The sequence below is a fragment of the Lissotriton vulgaris genome, assembly GCF_964263255.1.
Source record: "Lissotriton vulgaris chromosome 8 unlocalized genomic scaffold, aLisVul1.2 SUPER_8_unloc_1, whole genome shotgun sequence".
Classification (NCBI taxonomy): domain Eukaryota; kingdom Metazoa; phylum Chordata; class Amphibia; order Caudata; family Salamandridae; genus Lissotriton; species Lissotriton vulgaris.
In genome coordinates this window covers 1,115,001-1,139,529 of record NW_028240615.1, presented here as the reverse complement: position 1 = coordinate 1,139,529, position 24,529 = coordinate 1,115,001, and the positions used below count along the sequence as shown (strand labels likewise).

The 24,529-nt window shown below is 45.0% G+C and overlaps 1 protein-coding gene across 4 annotated transcripts in view; it reads left to right on the top strand.

Moving 5' to 3' along the window:
- Positions 1-786: 786 nt before the first annotated feature.
- LOC147672953 (CD99 antigen-like) overlaps positions 787-24,529 on the top strand; it is a 271,236-nt gene continuing 247,493 nt past the window's right edge. For 2 of the 4 annotated variants that reach the window (XM_086947862.1, XM_086947861.1), the window contains exon 1: positions 799-1,080. In XM_086947862.1, coding sequence (XP_086803988.1) covers positions 1,002-1,080 — 79 coding nt within the window. In that variant the 5' untranslated portion in view covers positions 799-1,001. Of the gene's footprint in view, positions 1,081-24,529 lie in introns of all 4 variants that reach the window. The other 2 variants (XM_086947860.1, XM_086947863.1) reach the window with 2 other exon arrangements.

Below are 24,529 nucleotides of genomic sequence, written 5' to 3'. Positions count from 1 at the left end.
AAGTGGTGTCAATTTTAACATGTAGTGAGAGTCGATCGTCTGCTCCTACATGGATAAGATTACAAGCTGACTTCATGTCATCAGGGATGCGTACTTCAGCCTTGGACTCTTATTAATGAATGATTTCAGGGGCTATTATTAAAAATATTGCCCGTGCTTTTTACAGCTCCCATTCCAGACCTCTGTGTCTAGCATATATTGCAGTATTATACCTCTAATTGTACTTTGTTTTCTCTTGTAACCTGCACACGTGTCACTCTTTCCTCCTGTATTGCTCTGTTTGCTACCTCATGTATTTTGTTTGCTCACAGTTGTCACTTCTACCTCATGTAACTTATCTCCTGCTTTTGTAATTTTGTTCATTTGTAATTTTCTGTTCCTATTGTGAAGCGTTCTGACGCCTTCGGGTAAAGTCCGCGCTATATAAAAACGCATAAATAAAATAAAATAAATAAATAAAATGAAAGGGTGGGATTGGCACTTCTTGGAGACCTGCCCTACTGTGTAATGGCTGAGCCCCGCGGAGCAATTTCAGCTGTTAAGCAGGAGCGCGTGCTTCTAAGTTAGACACACAGACACCATTCTCTCGACAGACGTCTGCTGCAGCCACTGCCACACCCGCTCAGAGCAGGGTCTTGTAACTCTGGCTACCACAAGGGCTTATGCAGATGGGCGGCGGCCATCTGGAGGGTGGGGCAGGGCGGAGGCGAGACTGCACAAGTTCTCCCTCTTTGGCTGCACGTGAACCCTGGCGCTCTGCACATTGGTTGCCTCCCCTGTCTATTCGATCTCTCTTTTGTGCAGAAGGGGGAGGGATTAGGCTCAGGTTTGTTTTCAGAACACCACCAACTTTTTGGGGACTGGCAGCGGCAGGTCGGAAACTGAGCTGAGCTGCAGCAGGGTTCTTGTGTGTGCAGAGCTTTGTTCCAGTGGCGCTCGAGCCTCGACTAAACTTGTGACCGAGGCGCCTGATCGCAGAAGTCCGGGTTTGCCTGCTGTGGATGCCAAGCTTCACCATGCTGACTGCTAGGAGAGCCCTGCTGCTGCTGTGCCTGGCTTGTGCCGCCGCTCCGATTAGAGGTAAGAGCCAGCCTTTTGTTGTGGGCTAACATGTGGTCGGATCGCAGTACATCTGGGAGCCAGATGCGAGTGCCTGCTGGATTCTATAAGACACAGAAGAAAGACCGATATAGGGACACGGGCGCGGGCTATTCCTGGGCGGAATCCTGGATCTGATGCAATTCGTTTAAATGTTCTTGTTTGTGCGCCAGGGAAGCGCAGAGGGTATTTCGGGCTTGGAGTTGGGCTTTGAAAGTGGGCGCTACTGTTTCTGTAGTTTCGTAGCGGAGCAGAAGAGAGCGACCCGCACAGTCCCCGACGTCACCTGGCCCGTTCACGGGGGCGGCAGGGAGAGCCCTCCAGGCCTTCCCTGCTGATTTCCGTCAGGGGTGGCCTTGTAGTCCTTCCTGTGGTGCGCTCCTATTCCTTCCCGTGGTGTATTAGGCCTCGCGATGAAATGCCTTTGTGAGGAGTCAGATTTTCCAATAGTTATGCGGGCGGACCTTCGGACCGGGATCCTCTCTCTCCCCCCTCCCCGACCATCTTGGTTCCTGCTGAAGACCTCCCAGGAGCATGACGGGGAACAACTACCTCATACCTGGCTTGATTCCGAACACATATATACACATATATGAACATACATATATGGTTGAAAAATATAATTCTCCCCTATCTTTGCAGCGCTCTCAAATTTCCCAGATCCATAGCTCAAGTCCAGGTTTTTGGTTTGCTTACATGGACTTTTAGCATTTATAATATTTATAACTAGCCAAGCAGTACTAAAAGTTTGAAAAAAATCAAAGCTTAAGCCTGGAACGGATGTGGATGAGATGCTCTCGCAAGAAACTGAAAAATGAAGAGTTGGGCTTTTGCAAGGAGTGAAGCGTGTTACCTAAATGTCATTTATACTTGCAATAAAACATTATAATGGTGTTTTCTCTCCATTGGAATCGTTTTTTTTTTTTCAACAGCCCTCATAACTTGAGTTGCTGAGACGCTCGCCCCCACCCTCCCCCCCCCCGAACGCAAAAGTAGTTGGGTTTGTTTTCTCATGGTTTATGTATGGCTGGTAGTGTTTGGGAAAGAGGGAGTTTGTGCTCAATGAAGTTATGGCGATTTACAGCAGGGCTCAAAAAAAAATTCGAAAATGTACATCAATAGGTTTACACCTCTGCTTGGTTATAGATTCACACGTGTGCAGATATCCCAGGTATTTCGGGAGTACACTTTTCTTTTTTCAAGCTTTAACACTACAGTTGGAGCTTTCAAGGGAACTCACAACCGTAAGCAGCTTGTAGTTGTGTGTATATATTTGCCAACAGTTCATTTACTTAACGAAAGTGCTTTGGGATTTATTTGCTAAATAACGACTTTGCTCTATTCTCTAACCAAAGTTGGGTGTGATCCCAGCCCATTTCCCATCCAGGAAACAAACGAGCCCCTGCCCATGACAGAAGTCCATTTTGGACCAGTTCCATCTTTGGAAAGAACTGGGAAAAGGTTAGCGAATAGCTGTGGGTTTCTGGGTGTGCACATACTTTACAGGGCCTCCCGCCTTGGAGTGCCAAGTCCCAACCCTTCGGAGGAACACTACGTAATATGACCTCTGACTGGAATTCTTGGTAGTAAATTAAAGCATGTGAGCACATAACATGAACATGCACACTTGTTAATTGCAAAAGTAGCTTATGCAAGTGAAGAGAAAGTAGAAGTGGTTGGACCTCTTAAAACCCATCAGATGCCACCCACGTTCTTAAATATTCCACAAAGAATTAAAGAATAAGCTTTAAGCCTTGATGTAAGAAGAAAAGAGAGCGAAACAGTTATCCATCTATTGGGTGAATGTAAAACCAGAAAACTGGATCTATTCCTGTTATCCCGCTTGGCTGAATTGTGTGATCCTTGGCAAACAATTTTGCAACAAGCTTCCCTCCTTTTTTTTTTTACCATATTTGAAAGTGCCTTCAAATACGGAGGTTCAGGACGAGCACTGTAGAAATCCTCTTATGTTGATTTAATAGATAATGTTGCTCCATCTATTAGAATCTAGGCCACATACAGGGTACACGTGGTAACTGCCCTCTCAATGCAGTAATATGACCTTATGTATTAAGGTGAACAGCTTCCGCATGTTAAAGAAATACTATTTTTTAATATTTATTTTTAAGAGACTTTAGTAGATTTACATGTTTTCTGCATGCTATATATTTTCATGGCTTGGCTCGTGCACCAGCTCTTAGAGCAAATCTGACCCTCGTTTTAATTTGTTTGCTCGCCTGCCTCTAAGCCTGAGCATGGAAATGGCTGTGTGACTCTAGCCTAAAGAGGTCAATACTTTGGGGCCTATTACGATGTCGGTCGAGTTTTCGCCAACTGACACTGTGGCGGAAACGGCACCGACCGACCACTGGTTTGCAGTCCTGACCGCCTCATTATGATGCAACATGGTGCGGCCGCATTCTCCCAATTCTTTATGGTAGAACCGTCCATACCACCAGCTCCCATAGAGAAATGGGAGATTGTGTTAATCCCTGCACCCCGTGGCAGGCACCTCAAGGTGCAGGGATTAACAGGGGGCACCATATTGATTATGGGCCAGTTCGAATGGCCGACGGGCTCCTTGAGCCCGTCGGACCCCAGCAGGAATGACTGGCTGGTTTCAATTCCGACCAGCTGTATCGTAATCAGCAGGTCGGAAGTGACACCGACAATATTGGTCTTAAAGCCTCAGACCGACATCATAATAGGCCCCTTGGTAGTCAAGTGCCTGCTTGGAAGTTTGTCACTTTTCAGGTAGGTTCACGTCCTGGTGCTGAATGAAGCCCAGGCTTTTAATGAGTTCCCGCACTTTACTGACTGTGCCCTAAATGAATGGCTTTGAAATCTTTATTCCGATTGCTTCATTGTAAACACATATTGTGTATTAGTACTGATAAGTAAAAGATTTCCAAATTTTTTTTTTATAACCAATTTTATTGATTTTTGACAATAAGATAAATACCAGCAAATCAGCACAGTATAGTATAAATGACAATTCCCAATCAGTTGGATGAGCAGTCACATAGTGCGGAACCCCATTAGATTTAGCGTGGTATAAACATTTAGCATATGTTCCAGCTTTAATCTATAAAACCCAACCGTTTGCCCCACACCTCACGGTATTTCTTCTGGCATTCCCGTGCCTCGTACATGGGTTTTTCCTGTGTCCACACCAGTCCACCTCCTCCCGCCACTTTCTGAGGCTAGGTGGGGCGGGACGTTTCCAGGCAGTGGCTATGTCCCGCTTTGCCATTACCATAGCCGTGTTAAAATACAACTTTTCATTCCTTGATCCGTCCAGGCTGTCTGGGATCCCCAGGAGCGAGTGTCGTGGGTCATGGGGAACCTCCCACACCAAAACCTCTGCGAACTCTCCCTCAACGCCCCCCTTGAACCGCGTCAGTTTGGGACATGCCCACACCATATGAAAGAAATCTGCCAGGTCTTGGCCGCACCATGTAAAGGAGGCAGTTGGGTACAAGCCCACCCTATGAAGGCGCACCGGAGTTAAATAGGCAGCGTGCAAATAGTATAGTTGAATGAGGCGGAGTTTAGCCGATGCAGTGACCATCTTGGGTGTCATGAGCGCATCCCTCCAGTCCTCTTCCTTCAATGGGCCCTCCCAATCCTTCCATTGCCTTCTGAGACGGTCCAGTGAGGTTGGGGTATTGTTGATTAGTGTACGATAATTGCACTAGATACCCCCTTCCCCAGATTGGCCAACATAGTTTGTGCTTCGGGAGGGCTGTGTTCCGGCTACTGTGCCTTCTGATGTGTGCATGCCGCAATTGCACTTATAAAATTGTGTCAGGTGTAGGTAGTTACCTGGATTGAAGGTCCTGGAAGGAACGCATGTGTCCGCTAGCCCACACATCCCGAGTTGCGAGATCCCTATAAGGTCCCAAGATCAGAAACCCTTCAGCCCACTAACTTCCTAAGATTTCCACATTTATAGAAAATATTTAGTACTGAATCACAGTTTATATAGGCTGATTTCTGAAAGATGGAGACCTTTGTTCTAAAACTGCTCTCCTCACATTTATTTATTCATGTCATTTGATGTGGCATGTACTTTCACTCTATATAAAACTCCTACATAAATACTCGGGAGCTTTAAAGTACTGTCGACTGAAGGAAGTCTATCGGTTCCACATAAAATCAAGAGATAACAAAAATAACCAATAACCATATGGTTGAACAAAAAAACAATCACTTGAATTTAAACGTGAAACTTTATTTATAGTAATGGTGCATAAAATCACATACAGTATGTCCAGAAGTAGAAAGCAGACAAGGGATGTGATAGGTTACAGTAAACATAGCAGAATAACCCCACAGAGCTGGGGAGAAAAAAGGTGAGAGCGGTTATTAAGTTCCATTAGAATGAAAGTACCCTTTGAAAGAGGAATTGCTTTATTTTTTTTCTTTAAGGTAGCGTTGCATAAACTTGGGACGAGAATACCACACCTGACCAACAGCTTGTTTGATTCTGGACAAAAATGTTAGGGCAATTGTTAAATATGCGAAAGAAGAGCCTAGTTTGTGTTCACAGACGTGTCGGCTTCTCGTTCGACCAAACATTACCAAGCAGCATTATATAATTTATTTCAACCTACCGAATTCTAGAGCATTTGCGTTAATATAGATGGTTTAAGAGTATTCCCCAGATAAAAACTGACTGCGTGGTAAAAACAAAATGTGCAAAGTCTCGTGCTTCCTCCAGCATACAATTGCATTTGTTGATTAGTAAAAATAATCTTTCATTTCTTTATCAAATTCCCATTTCCGAACGGCAGTTCTTTCCGTCTCTGTTTCGACATTTTCTGACTTGTTATTACCCAATCGATGCCAATTTTTTTGTCGCGTGTAAATGTTCAATGGCTGAGCACTGAGTCATTCAAATGTTTTTTAGTTTGTGTTCAGAGAGAGAGAGACATGAACTATACCGTACTAGTGTTGTAGACGTCATACAGCCCCACTAATACTCAACATACTTTAAAAATACCTTTCCCTGGGATAAACTATGGAATCTGGAGCTTGACATTTCCAGTACCTTTCGATATGTACCACTGCCACTGAACAGGTAGTGCACAAGCCCAGTCTTCTGGAAAATACCACTTTGAAATACACCCAAACGTGGGGGCTGGCTTTGAGGAATGTCCCCCATGTTGTCAAAACTGGCATCACTTCTGCGTTGGATGCGTGCCAGATGGATGTGCTTTTGAGTCAGAGTGTGAGTAGCCCCTTTTAAATTACATTGAGGGCACCTTAAAAAGTGTGGCAATTCTCTCTGTCATGCCTATAGTCAAAGTACTGTTTGCCAAGTTCTGGCTAAGGCCTTAGGCATGTCTTCCTTGTTCTAACTCATGCAAACCCAACCATGCATATAGCCTGTTAGCAAGCATTTGCACATTAATGCCAGACCTACTGGCCTTTTCTCGGATGGATCTATAAGAACGCATTAGAAGTGCTTCCACAGATTACCACATTACACAGTCCGATTACTTAAAACCAGTGCTAATATATTTTAGCCATGTTACTCAGAAAGGAAACAGTTCATAATCTATTTGTTAGGATTCTGCCATATGCAGACTTTAAAACATTAACAAGAACAGAGACGCTAAATTCGAAAACATATACAAAAATATCCAAATAGTTTTTGCAAAGTGTACACGAATGTATCATTTGTGAAGATGCACGTGCATACATGGCTGACAGTCTTGCAGTGGATTACATTAAAGAAAACCCATTCCAATATGGCCGCCTGTGGGCACAGGTGCAGTGTTGTTGATGAACATGTTTCTACCAAACAACTACTGCATACAACCAGCAATGCAAAGCTGCTCGAAATTTGAAACATCAAATTTCAAATTTAATTGAATATTCTTTTTATTTTGTTTACACAATATTTATGATAATTGTACAGAAGGCAGTGTATTTCTAATCTGTCTTTTAAAACTCCTCCTCATCGGGCTTTATGTAAAGTGTGCTACCAAAGCATTTACACAATGTTTGGGATTCTTCAAATGGACACAAATGACACTAGTTCTAATCATTCAGATTAGTGCCTGCCTCCTGAAATTGCCTGTATTTCTGTGCCTCCATTGAAACTCGAAATAGAGGCAAAGAAGTCCCCCTAAATATTCTAGCCGAGGATAAATTACTGTTCTACGATTAGTTTTCGTTTGCTTGCACAAAGTGTTTGTGAGTCTTGAAGTACTTTGCCCCAATGGGGAGAGTAAAAATACCAGCATGCAAGTGGCCATATGTGAAATACTTTCACGTGCACGTCAGAGTATGGGGGCATTGACACATAGTTGCTGTTCCAGACGGAGCACCGGCTCTGAGAACAGATGGAGAGGGGTGTCCCTGGAATTAGGAGCTTCCAAAGTTAGCTTCAGCTGCTGCGCAGAGTAAATATAGGCCTTGTTCGACAGGCCTTTGTAATGGAAGTCAACAGACATAGTCAAAGACCAAAAGTGTTAAGCTTGTAGCAGTGCAGAGTGATATGGTGTAGATTGTATGACTTTTTCCCCATATAAATACTAATATGTTTTGTTTGTCTTGCAAATGGTGGCAGGTGAATTAGTTAAACGTGCAACTAGCTGCCAGACACCAGCCAACTGGTCCATACCATCTACTTATGTGTGGTCTGCTCAATATCGGCTTTTCGGTTATTTTGAAAACGGGTTCATTCTTGCCAGGATGCCCATCACACAGTTTTGTTTTATGGGTTAATCTTGCCCGTGGTCCGTCACTGTGCCCGCAATGTGCCAGATTATTGAAGGTGTGTGCTTGGATCTAGTGACTGTGATTTATAGAACCGCCTGGTTCTTTGGTTGTGTCCGATTCTTGCTCCATGGGTATTCTTGGTCTTAACAATAGCCTTTTAATTAAAGTCTTTTGACTTTAATGACGTTTCACACTTGAGTCTTAATTCTTCTGCTGAGCCTCTGCATCAAAATCTCAATCCATTATGCATTGAGGCCTTTGTGCTCATACAGGGGCGGCTCCTCCGCTATGGCGGAGGAGCGTCGCCCCACTGCTTTTAAGCAGCGCAAATAAAGGAAATATAAAATCATAATAACTTTGAGTTATTATCAATTTATGTTTCCCTGCTGCTTGGTGGGTGGGGCTGCTCTGCTCTGCGCTCGGAGCAGGGCAGGGGAGGACTGGTTTGCTCACTCCTAAGTGCACATGACTATTTGACTCGCCCTCTGGGACCGGCCACTCATGCGCACTTTCTCTGTTCTCCACACAGGCTGCATTAAAGCCTGCATGGAGAACATGCCCAGGCCCTCATTCTCTGGCTGAGCATTGAACCACGATGCTCAGACCAATCACAATGCTGCATTGCAGCGTTGTGATTGGTCAGGGGAGCCTGGCTGTGCTTCCTGTTCCTGGAGTCCGATGGAGGGGAGCAGGAGCAGAGACAGGGGACCCGGCGGCAAGGTAAGTGTTTAATAATGTGTACATTGCGCCGCCTCACCCACAAGCTGTGCCAGCCGCCACTGTAGATACACCCCCTACCAATATAAAAAGGCCCCACCCCCTCAACAACTCCTGTTCTTTTGTGTCTGTAGACAGCTAGATTGCTTTGAAGATTTGGCTCTTTCTACTTGCCGGCTCCTTTTCTTTGGAGGCATTTCTCAAGCCTGACGTTTCTTAGTTTGTGAATGTGGCCGGTTCTAGTTTGTTTCTTTGTATGCTGCAATGGTTCAAGTACCACCAGTGGATGAACAGTGTTGTAAGGTTGATCCTTTTGTGTCAGGATGTTCCTGTTCTGCGCCGCTCAGGCCTGCCCCAGTTACCGCGTGAGCATGTTGTCCTTCGTGCTGGTGCCCTGTTGGCACTTATTGGGCTGGTCCTTTTTCTGGGGCCTATGGGATGCTTCCTTTTTCTCCCGGCCGGAAGTCTGCAGTGCATTCCTCTGGCTGGGTTGTGTGTGGGGCTGTGTTGCTGCTTCTGGCGCATCAGGCTTTACAGTGTACTTCTGGAGTCCCTCAGGCTGCAATGCCCCTGTGGCTCATGGCTCCGGGTCCGCTTTGCGGGGCATGCATGCCGATTCCTTATGGCCCTGGTGAGCACTTGTTGTTAGGTGGCACCTTTGTGCCCCCATCAGAATTATATACAGTAGTGTGCGTCTTTTTATATTCTCCCAAGGGAGATGTCTAGTAATATGTATTAAGTACAGTGTTTTCAAATCGATTGTGTTTCCCGACAGAACCACTATTTTTGTTTAGCTTTCACACTCCGGTTCTGAGGGTTACTGGGTTACCCCATTGATACTAATTGCTTGCAGGGTGGTTGCAGACGCGGTTCGGTTTTGGCAAATCCTGGGCTGTGGGGTGCCTGTGGTGGACCCGTGGTGACGAGAAGGGGGATGTCTATGTCTACCCTGTCTGTTTTTGTCTTGCCTTGCATGTTGGCCAGAAGCAGCTTTCTCAGGGTCCGCTCGGCACTGTTCTACATGTTTCTTTGAGTGGTGAGTACATGGTCATTGGTCATGTCTGGTTCTCTCCCCACTGGGTTTCTGGGGTTGGTACTGCCTTTGTGTTTCGGGATCCTGTTTTGGCTCTGCCAAGCTCTCTAACACTTCGTTAGCGCCTGTACCTGCATGCCCGGATTGGTCGTTACACTTTGGTTCATGGGCAGTTGGTTGTCTTCCTTATGCATGCTGCAGGGCCTGGGGATGTTCCTGGTTGTGGCACGGCGGGAACCGCTGCGTGCATTTGGTTTCCCTCGCGCTACTATGCCCCTGTGGCGGTCCTTATAGTGGGACTTGGTGTAGTTGCTACGCTTCCTCATTTTCTGCCTAGCTTGGGCTGCTGTGTGGAAGGCTTGCAAAAGGTGTTTCTGTGGGTTTGCACCTGCTTTGGTCTCTTTTGTATGTGCCATTCCTAGGTGGTATGGGCTGTTGACTGCCTTGTGGTGCTCCTGGTGTTTTGTTGTGTGTTCCTGCAGCCTTGGGCTCAATGGTGCGGGCGCTTGTCTGTGGTTAGGCGTCTGCTTTTAGCCTGGGTTGCTTTCCTGTGTTTGAGCCTTGTTATTCCCGCTTCGCCCGGCCAGTGGTCTGCTCTACCTTTCTCTGGCCATGGCGTGTGTGTGCGGTTGCTGTGGTTCCCCAATGAGCTCCTGGCACTGTTGCTCTGAGTCATTGTCTTGGGTCTCTTGTGTTGCTGTCCCTGCTCTGGCATGATTCATTCCTGTCGATCTCATATATCTTGCTCCAGGGATGTTGCCTCGTGGTTGGGCTGCCGACTTTGGGACTGAGAGGGGGGCTGGTCTTCTGGTCTATCTCTACCAGTTCTGTCTGCATTGCTTGTGTCCGACCGGTCTGCGGTACCCTCCTTCAGCTGGGGTTGGCATTTCTGTAGTGCCAGGGTGGCAGTGTCTCCTCACCTGTCAGTTGTTTGGCCTGTGGGGCAAAGTGCTACGCCTCTCTGGATGGTCTGTTGCTTATAGCCTGTTTTAGCTGTGTGTGGTTTTGGTCTGTCTTCGGTGGGCCTGACTCAAGGGGAATCCTTGGACTACAGAAATCCCTGTGGTTGTTGGGTCACTTCAGGACCATGCTCTGTCAGTCACTCTAGCTGGATGGGCGTACTGCAGCAGTGTGCAGCTGCACATTTCCAGCTATTCATTTACACGAGCTTCATATGCATGTTGGGGCTCTCGGAGACTGCGGGGAGGGACAGTCTGCGGGGGGTGCAGTGCTCCTTGCTGGTGGAAAAACAGTTGCTGAAGGATATTCCACTGGAGGCTTCATTGCACCTGGATGGTCTCCGGTGGATTTGTGCTATACCTCTCACCATCCCATGTCTGGTTATGTTCCGTTTTATTATGTTTGGGGCTCCATTTATGCCCTTCTATTAAGTTGTTATCTATTTAATCCTGGTGTACAGTGTTTCGTGGCTTTTCCTGGTTCTGTTAGACTTAACCCGCTTTCTTCTCCATGATGTGGTGGTGATCTCAGTCTCCTGCTTCTCCCTTATGGGTAAGGGTGACACTGTTGCCACATTCCTTTGGCTTGGTTCCTTCTTGGTCCTTCTTGTTGATTAAGCTTCATTCATTCATTTATGTTTGGGCTTTTGGTTCTGGTGATTCGTAGGCTGGATGGGTTCCTGACGGAGTCCTTCGTGGTCTCTAGTTTGGTGCTGCTGGCTGCTTGATATGCCGCTTTGACGGCGATGTCTTTGGCGAGGGATTTTGTGACTTTGGCAGGGGCTAGTCCAGAAGTAGAGTGTGTTGGTTGTCCAGGGCTGTACGGTCCAACATAATGCCTTCTTGTATGTTGGGTCGGTAGTTCTTGTTAATGGCGTCTTTGGCGTGCTCCTTTGCAGTCATGGCCTGACGGTTCCTCTGGTTGCAGGCCCGGTATGCAGCTATTGCCGTCTCTTCTTCCTTTCTTAAGGTGCCGTTCGAGGTGCCTGGCTGTTCGGTGAACAGTTGCTTGGTTTATCCGGCTGTCTGGTGTGGATTGGTTGCACTCCTGATCCTGATGGTCCTCTCCTGGTGCTTTTTCTCACTTGGCTGCCAGGGTGCCTAGGGCTTTCCCACATGCGGTTCCCCATTCCTAATCCTCCCGTAGGGGTGTTTTCTGCCCATGTGAGGTTGGCGGCAGGTAATCCTGTCAGTTGCAGGTCTCTCTGCAGAGCTCAAGCATGGGTTGTCCAGTGGGTGCATGGCCTGTGAGTGGTAAATTGAAGTGTTCCTTCCTGAATGGGTGCTTACCTTTTCATCTGGTTGGTGTGGTGGTTCGTTCTGACCTGCCTTCTCGTCAACTTCGTCTTCCGTCCACATGTTACAGGGTGGCTCCCTGCTCCCACCCCAAGGTGAGCCATCCCGGTTCCGCTGGTTTAGGTCGGGGGGGGGGGGTTTCCGTATACTGACAGTCTTTGGGTGTTTCAGCCGGTGTTTGATTGACAGCACCTCATCTCGTGGGTGGCTTTAATTCCATTCAACGGCTAACCTTCCAGCTACTACTTCCCCTGGGATCTTTGTGGTTTTGCCAGTTTTGTTCCTAAACTTCCCGGTTTGTCCATGTATTTGGTGGTTTCTGGGGTTTGCTCTGGGGTCACAACCTTACCAGTCTTGCCGTTTGGGCTGTAGGCAATCTACTTTGGTTGTCTGAGTACTGGATGCCCTGATAGCCATTCTGGTGCCTCCATTGCGCTATTCCCTAATTTTGTCTCTCGGGGAAAAAAGAGGTTTCAGTTTGGGAGTGGATGCCCTGCTGATTCTTTGGCCTGTGGGTCTATTGTTTGCTTACCTCCGTTTGCCTTGCTCCAGGGGTTTCTGGTTCGGGTTTGGTGTGGGGGTCCTCCGGTTGTTCTTGTGACTCCGGCATGGCCTGTTCCATTGGTTTCCTCTGTTATTGGAGATGATGGCAGGTCTGGCATGACAGGTTCCATTGGTTGTGTCTGCCCTGTTGTTTCATAGCCTCCCAGTGCCCTCTCTGGCGTTTTTCTGAGTTGTTGTCTTGCCAATTGGGTGGTGTGGCTCCATGTTGCATAGTCATTTGGCTTCTGGCACCTTTTTGGTGCTGGTGCCAGAGTGGAAGGGGGGTAGGGAGGAGGGATCTGCCTGAGCTCCTTATGCTCAGCATTGGCTGTCGTTTGGGGCTTGGTGTGATTGTACTCATGTGGTTCCGTTTTCTGTTTCTCTGCCTCAGGGGTTGCTGGTCCTCCAGGATGGTCTTTTGAAGCTTTGCGGTCCCCTTCATGGAGTCTGTTGGTCTGTCTGGGCTTGGCTCTTTGAGGGGTGGTCCATTCCCTACGGTGTTGTGCCCCTCGGGTTTTCAATCTGGTTTTGCGAGCCCTCGGGTGTCCTCCATTTGTCTCTCTATCGTCTGCGGGGGTTATGCCTATTGAGGTACAGGGGCCTCATTGCGTAATGGAGATAAGCGAGAGTAGGACTTGGAGTAATGTAATTTCCAGTTAGTAATGTAAACATAACTGTGTCATATCGAGCCCTCTTGCGCAGTCTAATGTCAGTAATGGTTTATCACACTTTGTTTGAACCTGCATTTATTTGGAGAATATGGTTTTCCATTTATAATGTTTAAGATGGAAGTGTAGATCCAATTCTTGGGTTTCTTCTTAAAAGTAATTTGATTTGCTTCTAAACACACAGCAAGGGGTAGGCTGTTCAGAGCCCTGGCCCAAAATCGAACATACCACATGCCAAATACTTTGCCGGTGGCATTTTGAGTCAGTAAAGCTTAACGTTTTCTGTTGTGGGGTGGATGGGTTGCAGGATCATAACTGTCAGGAATTAAATCACAAATGATCATGAATCTTTTCCTAGCCGTCTTAATGGGGTGTAGTTAGCAAGAGGCACAACATACACCTACCAGTAATCTTCATTACCTACTTTGGGGCAAATTCAATAGAGGACATTATCTTAAGCCAGTTTGAATAAAACACTAATTTCAACTGCAAGTTTACAGTGGAGATAGTCTGGAGATGCATGTTTCGATTGCAATGCAGCACAAAATAAAGCACATACATTTTGATTATCAGAGATGCAAGCAAAGAAACTCTTACCAGTGTTAACCTCAGATTTCTCTCATTCTTGATAAGACTGGAGTATCCACTCCATTTAAAGGTCAAATAGTATTTCCCCAGAGGGCCCCTGTATGCAGTAAATGAGTGAAATTGAAAACGGACAGATCATAGTTGTATTCACATTCATCGTGAACGTTTGGAAAGCCAGGGCACCTAGTTCTCTCTTTGGATTGAAAAAATAAGGGTGTTCTGAGTGCACATGTAAAAACTGAGATCTAAAAACTGGATGGGACTGACTGAAGGTGCTGAATACACACAACTCTGACTTAAAGGATGTAATAGAGACCACTTGAGATGCCCAACTTGAAGGATTATAGGTAAGGCCTGTGCCTGTACTGCTGACCAGCTGACCACTTGAGATTACCTGTATTATTGTGTCAAATGCAGCAGGTAAGGTGGGTCCAACAGGTTAAGAGCTGAAACATTGCCATTGTGCTAAGATCATCGATGGCTGGGATGAGCACGGGAGCTCAAACACAATAAAACATGTTTGTCATGTTTCTTTTCACAGTGTATCACGAAGATACTAAAATGAAGGGGGAAAAAGTGATCATGTCGATTAATTTTGCTTTTAAGTGATGTCACTAATGGCTTTCTGTTCTTTGGTACATTTGTAAGTGGCCTAGCCATTGTGAACTTAAATAGGCCCAACCCGTCTCCGTTGGTAACTTTCTAAAAGTGGCATTTTTAGAATTGCACTTTCAAATCCAGCATCACCATAAGTTAGGATTTTAAATTGTGATTTCAGAGACACCAAACACAAATTGGTTCTGGTTCTCATTTGGAAATTACACTTATAAAATGTTATATGTAAAATTCCAATGCTATCCTATGGGAGAAGTACAGTGATGGAGATTACTTAACGCATCTTAGCCATTATACCATGAGGTTGTTCCACAAGTCACTGTAAATAAATCATAAAATCGTTCCCACAAACCAGATCCTTCATGCATCTCACTGCCTAAGACGTCATTTCCGGCCCGAATGTTCTATTTAAGGTTTTAGGATTTCCCCTTATGTATAGAGAACCTCTGTGATATGAGAATTTCTCTCGGGTGCAAGGCACATGTAAGATTTATAAGTATAATTGTTGTACGCCGCCTTCATTGATTTCTCCTCAGCGTTCGACAAAGTAGATCGTGGAACGCTGTGGAGAAAGCTGGCGGCGTTGGGCGCACCTACTCCCCTGTTGGAACTGGTGCGGGCTCTGCACACTGAGACCTGGTGCAGGGTCTTAATGGGGGGCGAAAGGGGGCTTTCGGCCAAAATACCATCTCGGAATGGCCTTAAACAAGGATGCTTACTGGCACCCCTTTTGTTTTCCTTATATACGACTGACCTCCCTGCGGCCGTGTCTGACAGTGAGGGGATTGCCCCGATGATAGGAGGGACTCCAATATCCTGTTTGATGTATGCCGACGATGTTTTGTTGCTTGACTTGACCCCTACTGGTCTTGCAAACCGGCTACAGGCTCTCCAGGCCTTCGCTGGGGAGCATTACATGAAGATCAATATTAATAAAAGTAAAGTGATGTGTATAGCGGGTAAGAAGAAGTGCCGCTCGACAAATTTTTGTTGGGCTATTGGAGGGCATAGATTGGAGGTTGTAACTTCCTATACCTTTTTGGGGAAAATATTCTCGGCCAATATGAGCGAGAAACTCCATATAGAGCACTGTTCCCGCAAAGCTCTTGCCCATGGCAATGGGTTAAAGTCCCTATACCAGTCAACGGGGAAAAGACATTTTGCTAGCCTCCTAGAAGTGTTTAGAGCAAAAATCCCCGCAACTATCTTGTACGGTATTGAATTAATAGAGGTAAAAAACTGGGACTTTTGCCACAAGATTGAGGGGAAACTCTTAAGATCCCTCTCGACTCTTAACAATGCTTGCCCACTGGCCGCCTGCAGGCTGGACTTTGGACTCAGGAGCTCCTGGGTTCAGGGTCTGTGCGCCCTAATAAGATGGGTGGCCAGTTTGGCCAGAGCGAGAGACGGTACCCTGCGAGTTCTACTCAAAAACGAACTATTGGGCAATTTTAAGGAGTTCTCTAAACTCGTAAGCAATTTTAGAAGGGCTGTGAAGATACTTAAACTTGATGAAAGTGCCCTCTTTTCCTATTCTCCCACGCAGTTAAAGCATGTCCTTAAGGAGGCATCGTGGGAGTTTTGTTTCCTCTCTGACAAAAAATCAGTTGGTGACAAAAGGAACGTGGAGCCGCTCATCTCCTCTTATAGGTTGAAACAGCCACAACCTTATGCCCTATGGAATCTACCACATGGGATACGTAGGTTTTGGTTTTTATTACGTTATGATCTAATCCCACTTAATATATTGCTATCCAAATGGTATGGCACTCCTGCCTTGTGCAATTTATGTAAACTGAACAACCAGGACTGTATGCATGTATTATTGATTTGTCCTATGTTACGTAATTTGCGCAACCGATGGCTAAAAGTAATCTGTCTCCGCCTTAGCATTGTCACTTTAAAAGATTTTCTTCATGCACTTTATTGCCCTCCAAACGAAATGTTTTGTTCTTATATTTTTAACTTTTTTAAAGGATTTTTAGCTATTTATTAATCGTACTGGAAAAACTGTCTGTCCGGCCTTGATGGATTGCTTGTTGGCAGTATAGCTATTACGGATCGAATATTGTGCCTTTTTAAACTTTTGTATTTTTTGGGTTTGTGTTGCTTTGTATTGCATATGCTTATGTGGCCCTCGTCGAGAGCCAAAACATAATAAATAAATTTGAATTTGAAGTATAATTGTTGTACAGCATTACAACATTTGCTGTGGTTTGTCCCTTCAAATGGTGTTTTTCGAAGTTTTGTTCGCCGCAGACAAGCAACAGACTTTTCACTTCTTTTTTTCTTCGAAAACGTACTTCTTACATTTAATCGGTTGTACACGTTGGTTCTGTTATCTCAAGGACGTGCTGTCCTAAAAATAAGTCTGCACTGTAGTGTTAGTCGAATATTCTCACTTACCACGATCTAAATGACAGACTTCTGGTGAACCAGCTTATCTCCTTTTGGATTTTGATATGTAGGTCGCTTCGGACTAAAATAAACCTGCGTCACCTGTTCTCTGACTTTTATTCTGTTTTCAAAGGAGCAACGGATATTCGACGACTCTTTCATTGTGTTGAAGCTTTGTGAACGGGGTGGCTCCTTGGGCTCGCCTGCCAATGCTGTGCTGGGAACTATCACTTGCTGACTAGGCCCTTTGTGAGACCTTGTTTTGTGCGACGTGAACCCGCCACACCCGTGGAGGACTTAAGCAGAGAAGACTCTCTTAACCCCCAAAAATATTGTCTGTAGCACATTTTAATCGCTACTTGATAAAGAAAGGGAACTTGAGTCTCAAAACAAACTCTTATATGCCTTCAGTTTAGAGGAAAGACAGTGAATTTTAACCTGCGCAAACTGCACGCGAGTTGTAGGCAGGCATGTCATCTGTGTTTGTGTGTATTCAAATGCTAGGCAAAATCCAGTCAAAGCAGGCACGGTATGGAAGCCATTGTGACTGGTTCAAGCCAGGGGTGGGATTATTAAATAAAATCACATTTACTTGTTCATAAGTCTCCCAGTTCCATCCTTTGCTGTTAGAATGGAATATCACTTTGACTCCTACTCCCAGCCAGGACACGAGTGACAAAAGATGTTACTATTGGCCAGGGTCACTGGAATGATGCGAAAAGGAGGACTTCATTATGTTGCCGAGTTTACAAAATTATGCAGCAAGCGTAGGCAAATGATACAATGTAAAGTGGCACACATAATATGACCTTGTTTTTAGTAAATTTTGATCTGTTTGTGCTAGACAACAACATTTTAATGTGAAGATTGTGCAGTAGATGATGGATTATATGGCAAATGCATAATTATGTGGAAACTTCTCTGGCTGCAGAATCTCATATTTACAGTGGCCCTCCTAATGGCCCCTTTTACAGAGAGATCACTGGCACTGTTTTCTTTTACTGAAACCGAGCAATGTTTTCAGTATAGTGTTTTTTAGGTTGAGCTTGGGCAGCGCATGCATTGCTCTGCGAGGCATGCTGTATTCAGGTATAGACTTGAAGCTCCGCCCACTTTCTGCCCATATTTTTCATTGGCTTATGTCATTGTGCTTTGTAAATGTTGGCTTCTGGTTTGTTGATAGGCTTATTAGTCCCTTCTTAGTACCTCTCTGTCTTTCGTTGTTACTTACCATGAGGACTGGCCCTTTTGCATGTGTCCTAACCCAGGAACTTAAATTAGCAGTTGCAAGAACTATTTACTTAAATAATGTACACAGCACTCACAGAACGCCAGCTTCAGTAATGGCATCCGCTTCCAAATAGACTTCATTATTATTTCTTGATTTATTTGCGGCGCACCACACTACTTTAATTTTTTTTCATTTATTTACTTTTAATTTATTTAGTGGTTTGCTGCTCTGTTGTGTTTTAGTACCTCAGTGCGGCGCCCGATTAATTGGCGTCCTGCTATAACTTTTAAATGGGCTCCGTTCTCCTCTCCCTTCCCCGCTGCACGGACGCCCACAGAGGTGCGTTGTCTTAATTAAAGAAATCTGCTTGTTTTTTTTACCAATGCCCCAGATGCAGCTCGTCTAAAGAAAGGGGCGCTGCCGCTATTAAAGTGAAACCGCGGCATGGGGAACTTAAAAAAAACAACGCATTTATCAACTTAAAAAAAGATGCTTTTATTCTTTAAACGCCCCATACAGCGCTTTCACTTTAAAAGCGGTCACACCCCTTTCTTTAGACGAGGCTAGTCTAAAGAAAGGGGCGCACCCGCCAATAATGTGAAAGCACGGCATGGTGCTCTTTCCAAATAGCATTTGCAATGCAATAGGTCTCGTATATGTGCGAGTTTCAGCTATTGACATTGTCCTTTATAATGAACAATATCTCAAACTCTCGCAAATGTGAGACCTATTGCATTGTAACTGCTTGTTTCCCTTTCCCTCAGACACGATAAATGATATACTTGGCTGGTCTTGCGCCACCCCAGAGATCAATTAAAAACAATCGGCTTTTCAGGTGAGAACAAAGACAGATTAGTTTGCAAATGTCAGTATCAGCCCAAGATGCCATTATTTGACCATTTAAAGGTTAGAGAGGGTGGTGTTTAAACAGTGCCACTTGGCCATTGATTACCGCAGGTGTTCTGCAGTATTTTGTTGGCCACACCCAAACTAGTAAACCGCAGCAGAAATCTGAATCTTCACGCAAAGCAGAACTCCAAGGAGGACCATTTTTCACTCCTAAATCCAAAATAATTAACCTGTTGTAAAGAAGACGAGTCCACACGGAAGGTAAGTTGGACCTCAGTTTAATGTACGTCCAGCTTCAGCAAGAGAAGTCCCAACACCTGTAAAAGTGCATTCAGTATGTGCTCCTCACACTTAGTTTCAGAGTGTGAGTTGCTATACTCCTATGTGAAATAAAACTACACCCATCGGACTAAAATAATCTCTCTCAAATAAGCAGATTAGAGGGTTGTAACGCGTTGTTATTAAAAAAGGCATTTGGAACATTCATGGTTATTTTTATTTTTCCGCAATTGGCTCCCTTTTGATGCCCCAGAACTGTGTATCTTCTCAAAGTCTAGTTATTGAGGTAAAGTAACCAGATGACTGTGCCAAGGGCATGTTGCTCCAATCCTGGATTTTTTTGGCAAACCATGTAACACATTCCTGGGAGTTGTACTTCTCTTTTACTTTAGTGAATCCATTTGAACTCACACTAGAAAATAACGATTTGTAACAAAAAGCTCAGGACTGGAGTATTGAGTCAGTTCTGATGTAGAGTCATTCGGTAACCTTCAACTGAAAGATTCTATTATAAAATGGTCCAAAATACCACCAGTATGGTACCGGATCCATTAATCTGTTATGCCTGCTTTGGTGGGGTGGGTATTAGTTCATGTCATGTTAGTCATGGTTTAATGCTGTTTTAAAAACTAAATGTATATAATATTCATGGATTTTCATGGACGGTCTCTGTGTCAGGTTTGTTATAATAAACAGTTTTGAAAACACATAGGACACTTTTTTTATGACAGGAAACAGTACATACATGTGGCTTGCCCTTCAAACACCCCTAGGTATCTTCTAATGAGGATTCGCTTGTGCTGCATGCCTGCACTTTACTATTCAATGCTATTAGAAAGACTCTGTGATTGATTTGCGATGGCTGCCTCCACCTAGTGCATGCCCAGTAGTAGTTATCCTTTTACTGATCAGTGAACCCTATGAAGCATGTACTCTGGCTGCATGCATCTAACAATCTCCCATAGGTTGCTCTTCTGTTGCTGCTTGGTTGAACCTATGAGGCATTCACCCTGGCTGCATGTGTCCAGTGCATGGTGTGGACTACTCCTCTCGCGCTCCTGGGTAGACTCAATCGATTGTTTATCCTGTCTGCTTGTAACCCGTGCACTCTTATGGGCCGCTCCTAAGTTACTCATGGCTAAGTCCAACAAGCATTGGCTAAGCCAATAGGTCGCGCCCATGCAGGAGCTTTTGGCTTTCCCAATGTGTTTTATCCATATGTACACCAGCGTGGATGTTGTTCTGCGTGGTTAAAAGTTAGTGGAGTAGAGCAGAGTGCCATGGAATGTTGGAGAGTGGAATGACAAAGAGTGGAGTAGAGCCTTGCGGCATAGTGTGTCATGATTCGGAGTTATATAGCGGAGTCACGCAGTGTTGCGTACAGTGGAGTAGCATAGAGTGGACTGTGTAGAGTGAATTGGCATAGGTGTTGCAGAGTATAGTGCTGTAGAGTGAAGCAGCATAGATTTCAGCCGCGCACAGTGCAGCGTCTAAGAATGCAGTGGCGTAGATTAGAGTGTTGCATAGTAGAGTGCAGGGTGGAGTAGGGTGCAGTGGAGTAGAGTGGTGCAGTGTAGAGTGGCGTAGAAAGATGCTGAGTAGAATATAGTGCCGTTTAGTGTACTGGCGCAGAGTTGAGTGTTGCAGAGTACAGTGGCATAGAGTGGAGTGATGCAGAGGAGAGTGGCGCAGAGTGGAGTAGTGTAGTTTGCATTGATATAGAATGCAGTAGTGTAGAATAGAGTGGCATAGAGTGCTGTGTTGCAGAGTAGAATGCCATAGAGTGCAGTGGTGTAGAGTGGTGCAGAGTCCATTGGCATAGAGTAGAGTGGTGTTGAGAATTGGCGTAGAGTGTTGCAGAATATTGTGGTGCAGAGTGAAGTGGTGCAGTGCTGCAGAGTAGAGTGGTACAGAGTGTAGTGGCACAGTGTGGCGCAGAGTAGAATATAGTGCCATGGAGCGCTGCATAGTGCAGTAGCATAGTGGACTGATGCATTGTAGAGTGGAGTGGCATAGAATGCCATAATGCAGAGTACAGTAGAGTAGGGTAGAGTCCAGTGGCATATACTGCAGTGCTACTGAGTAGAGTGCAGTGGCATAGAGTGCAGGTGCAGAGTGTAGTGACGTACAGTGCAGTGGCATAACATTCAGTGGTGTGCATGGCAGCATCATTGAGTGCTTTGGCGTAGATCAGAGTAATGCCTAGTATAATGCAGTAGCCTAGGGTGCAGTGACGTTGAGTGATGCAAAATGCAGAGGTATAGAGTGCAGTGATGCATAGTACAGTGACGTAGAGTGCATTGTGATCTAGTACATTAGTGCAGAGTAGCGTGGCACAGAGTTCAGTGACGGAAAGTTCAGTGTTGTGGAGAGTTCGGTGTTGTAGAAAGCATTGGTATAAACTAGATTGTTTCAGAGTAGAGAAAAGTGTTGTGGAGTGGTGCAGAGTAGAGTGCAGTGGTGTAGATTGAAGTGACATACAATTCAGCATCACACAATGCAGTGCCGTAGAATGCAGTGGTGTAGTGCAGATTGGCGTAGAGTTTAGGAGCGTAGAGTTGAGTGTTGCAGAGTAAAGTGCATTGGCATAGAGTGCAGTAGCATAGATTGCAGTGTTGGAGTGTGGCGTAGATTGGAGTTGTGCAGAGTAGATTGGGGTGAAAAAGACTGGATAAGTGTAGAGTGCAGTGGCTCAGAGTGCATTGGCATAGAGTAGAGTGGTTCGGCGTAGAGAAGCATAGAGTGGAGTGGTGCAGAGTGGAGTAGAGTGCAATGGAGCAGAGTGGAAGGGAATGGTGCAGAGTAGAATGCAGTGGTGTGGAGTGGAGTGGCGTAGAGTGGATTATGCATGGCGTGGTAACAAACTGCCATTATAGACCACACATTTCCAATTGAAATGACCATTACATTTGCACCAAAAAACAGCAGAGTGCACAAAAAAGAATGTGTGGAAAACTCATCACCTAGTGTATTGATTTGTTTAATCTTATTAAAGTATTTGTCTCGAACACACTTTAGAACACAAAATGTGTTTCATTGTGCGTTCCTGATTCTGAAATACTTGCACAGTTCATTTACATGTTGTGCTAGAAAAACACCCTTTCCTACACCCAGTATCCAGCAAGTTTGTCACATAAATCCTCTCACTTTGGAGTCACAGAACGTAAACACCAAACTTCCTCAGAAGACAGACATTTGACCACTGTCGTTAAATGCACAGCAAATGTGACAATAATAAGATTAACAGGCCTGGTTACTGAAAGGAGCACTTGTGGAACAATAAAAGGAGAGTTTGAGTCAAAAGACCTGCTCCTGTGGAGGGAGGAACTCGCACTGGACAGCCTCAAACAAGGCGAGGAAATAGAAAGCCATGAAATGTAAGTTGCATATCACAAAACCATTGGTACGGAATGGGTGGAATGCATTCCCAGGGAAGCTTTCTGAATGTCCCCAAGATGTCATTAGCAAACCAAACAGTTGTGCTGTTTGGTAGGCTGCTACCTAAAAAGCACGACCATGGCTTTCTTATTCCTGTTCATGCCTGTGGATTACTCCGCACCACTCCTGGATGCCCTATTTCACGCCCCGTTCAATCTGGGGGAATATACACCATACAAATATAGCATCCACAACGACTTGCTGTACCCTGTGCACGATACCGGCTACTCCTCTCTTGCATGTAAGTGAATTCCATAAAAGCCAACTCAATTGAGCAAACAATGAATGAATGTAAACTGTTTGTGTTGTAAACTTCAGTCCTCTCCCTGCCATCCTGTGCTGAGGTACAGAGCCCTAAGATACAAAAACACTATGGTGGCTTACTAATGACACAATAAATTCTTCCTACTTAGACCTCGCTGCAATTCAACACTACTAACCAAGCATGTGCTAGAGTGTTGCATGTTACCTGTCTGCTAATGTTGTTTGGAGCCTTGCCAGGGGTACAAAGTGCTAGTGCAAGTACAAGAGAATAAATATCCTCAAATTATTTGCCCAAAAAGGGTGGGATCTGGTTAACATAATAAGCAATCCCAGTGGGTTATGTTGAGATTATGTTTGTGAGGATGCACTGAGAACTGCCACAGTCATATTGTTTTATGGCCATGGAATGAGAGGGTTGTTTTCATGATTCTTCACTGCTTCTCAACTTATTTTTCAGAGTGTCTTTTAAAACAGATGATGAATGAGAACCTCTTTGGAGGTCTTGGTTGTGTTAAAGTATATCTGGAGAGCGAGCTGAGATAATAGACCAAGGTTTAGAAGAAGAGCTGTATTTTTCAAAGATGACATTAGTGTCCTAGAAGGCAGGTAGTTGCAAGTAGATTCAGCCCTAGTAACAACATTAGATTTGAGGAAATGAAAGGGATCAGGAAATTATCCGACCAGTTCAAGATAATGGTGTCCAAGGTTTGGGTGTGATCTTGTTAAGCAATCGTAAGGTGAGAGATGGAGAATTTGCTGTGCTTAGGTGTAGAACAATGTGAAAGAGAACACAGGCTGAGATAAACTATGCCGGTTGGGAGGGGATTGAGACAGAGGATTTATTTCACTTGATATTAAAGTCTTTCAAAATTTGTCATCAAAGGGAAGAAGGAGGTTGCAGGTGATGAGTTCAGTGAGCATGTTTAAGGAGCGTTATGGATACTGACCAGTCTTGGTCTTTTCAAACGAAGTAAGGGAGAAGTAACTTTAAGGCATTAAAAAAAAGGCAAAATATATGTCAAGAATGAGCAACCAAGAGAGATTACATTTGTCAGTGATGGCAATCCCACCTCTTGCATTTTCCAGACAATCCTCTCAAGTGATGGGGTAGATGGGCAGTGGTGCGAATGAAGGAGGAATGAAGAAACCTGGTTAGTCAAGCGCTCCTTTAAATGGAGGATATCGAGTACACTGTCCAGGAAGGTAGCAGAGAGATTGGCACAAAAATTGTAAGTTTACAGTTGAGAAGGCTAGAATTAGAGGTAAAAGAGAGCTTACAGTTAAGAGAGGAGTTTTTGTGCGAGGCAGCAAGCCTAATGAGATTTGCAGAACTAGGTATTGTGGTGGAGAAATGGGAGTTCCTGCTGTGATTGAGCACAGATATTGCACCAGCTTGAGGATCAGACATAGAGGGAGGGTGTTGAGGGCAAAGTTGAAGAAAGCAGTGGTCAAAAAGTGACCAATGAAAGATACATTTGGATTGAGGAGACCAGGCATTAATTCTCTCCCGCCTGGAATACAGGAACTCGCTCTGTTTGGGAGTACCAAAACCCATAACCCAGAAACTTCAAGTTGTGCAGAATGCGGCAGGCCGCATTCTGCTCAACGTCCCTAGATACAATTCAGCCTAGCAGGCGTTGGTCATTGGCTCCTGGTAGATCAGAGGGTGAATTTTAAAGCCCTATACATAAAACACAGCGCACCTCTAACAAAAGGGTCCGGTCTACTTCGACCTTGGAACTCGCCCCACACCCCTAGCAGAACCTCTAGATCTGCTAAGGCTTGAATGGCCACAGTTCCCTATATTCAGAGAGCGAGCTTT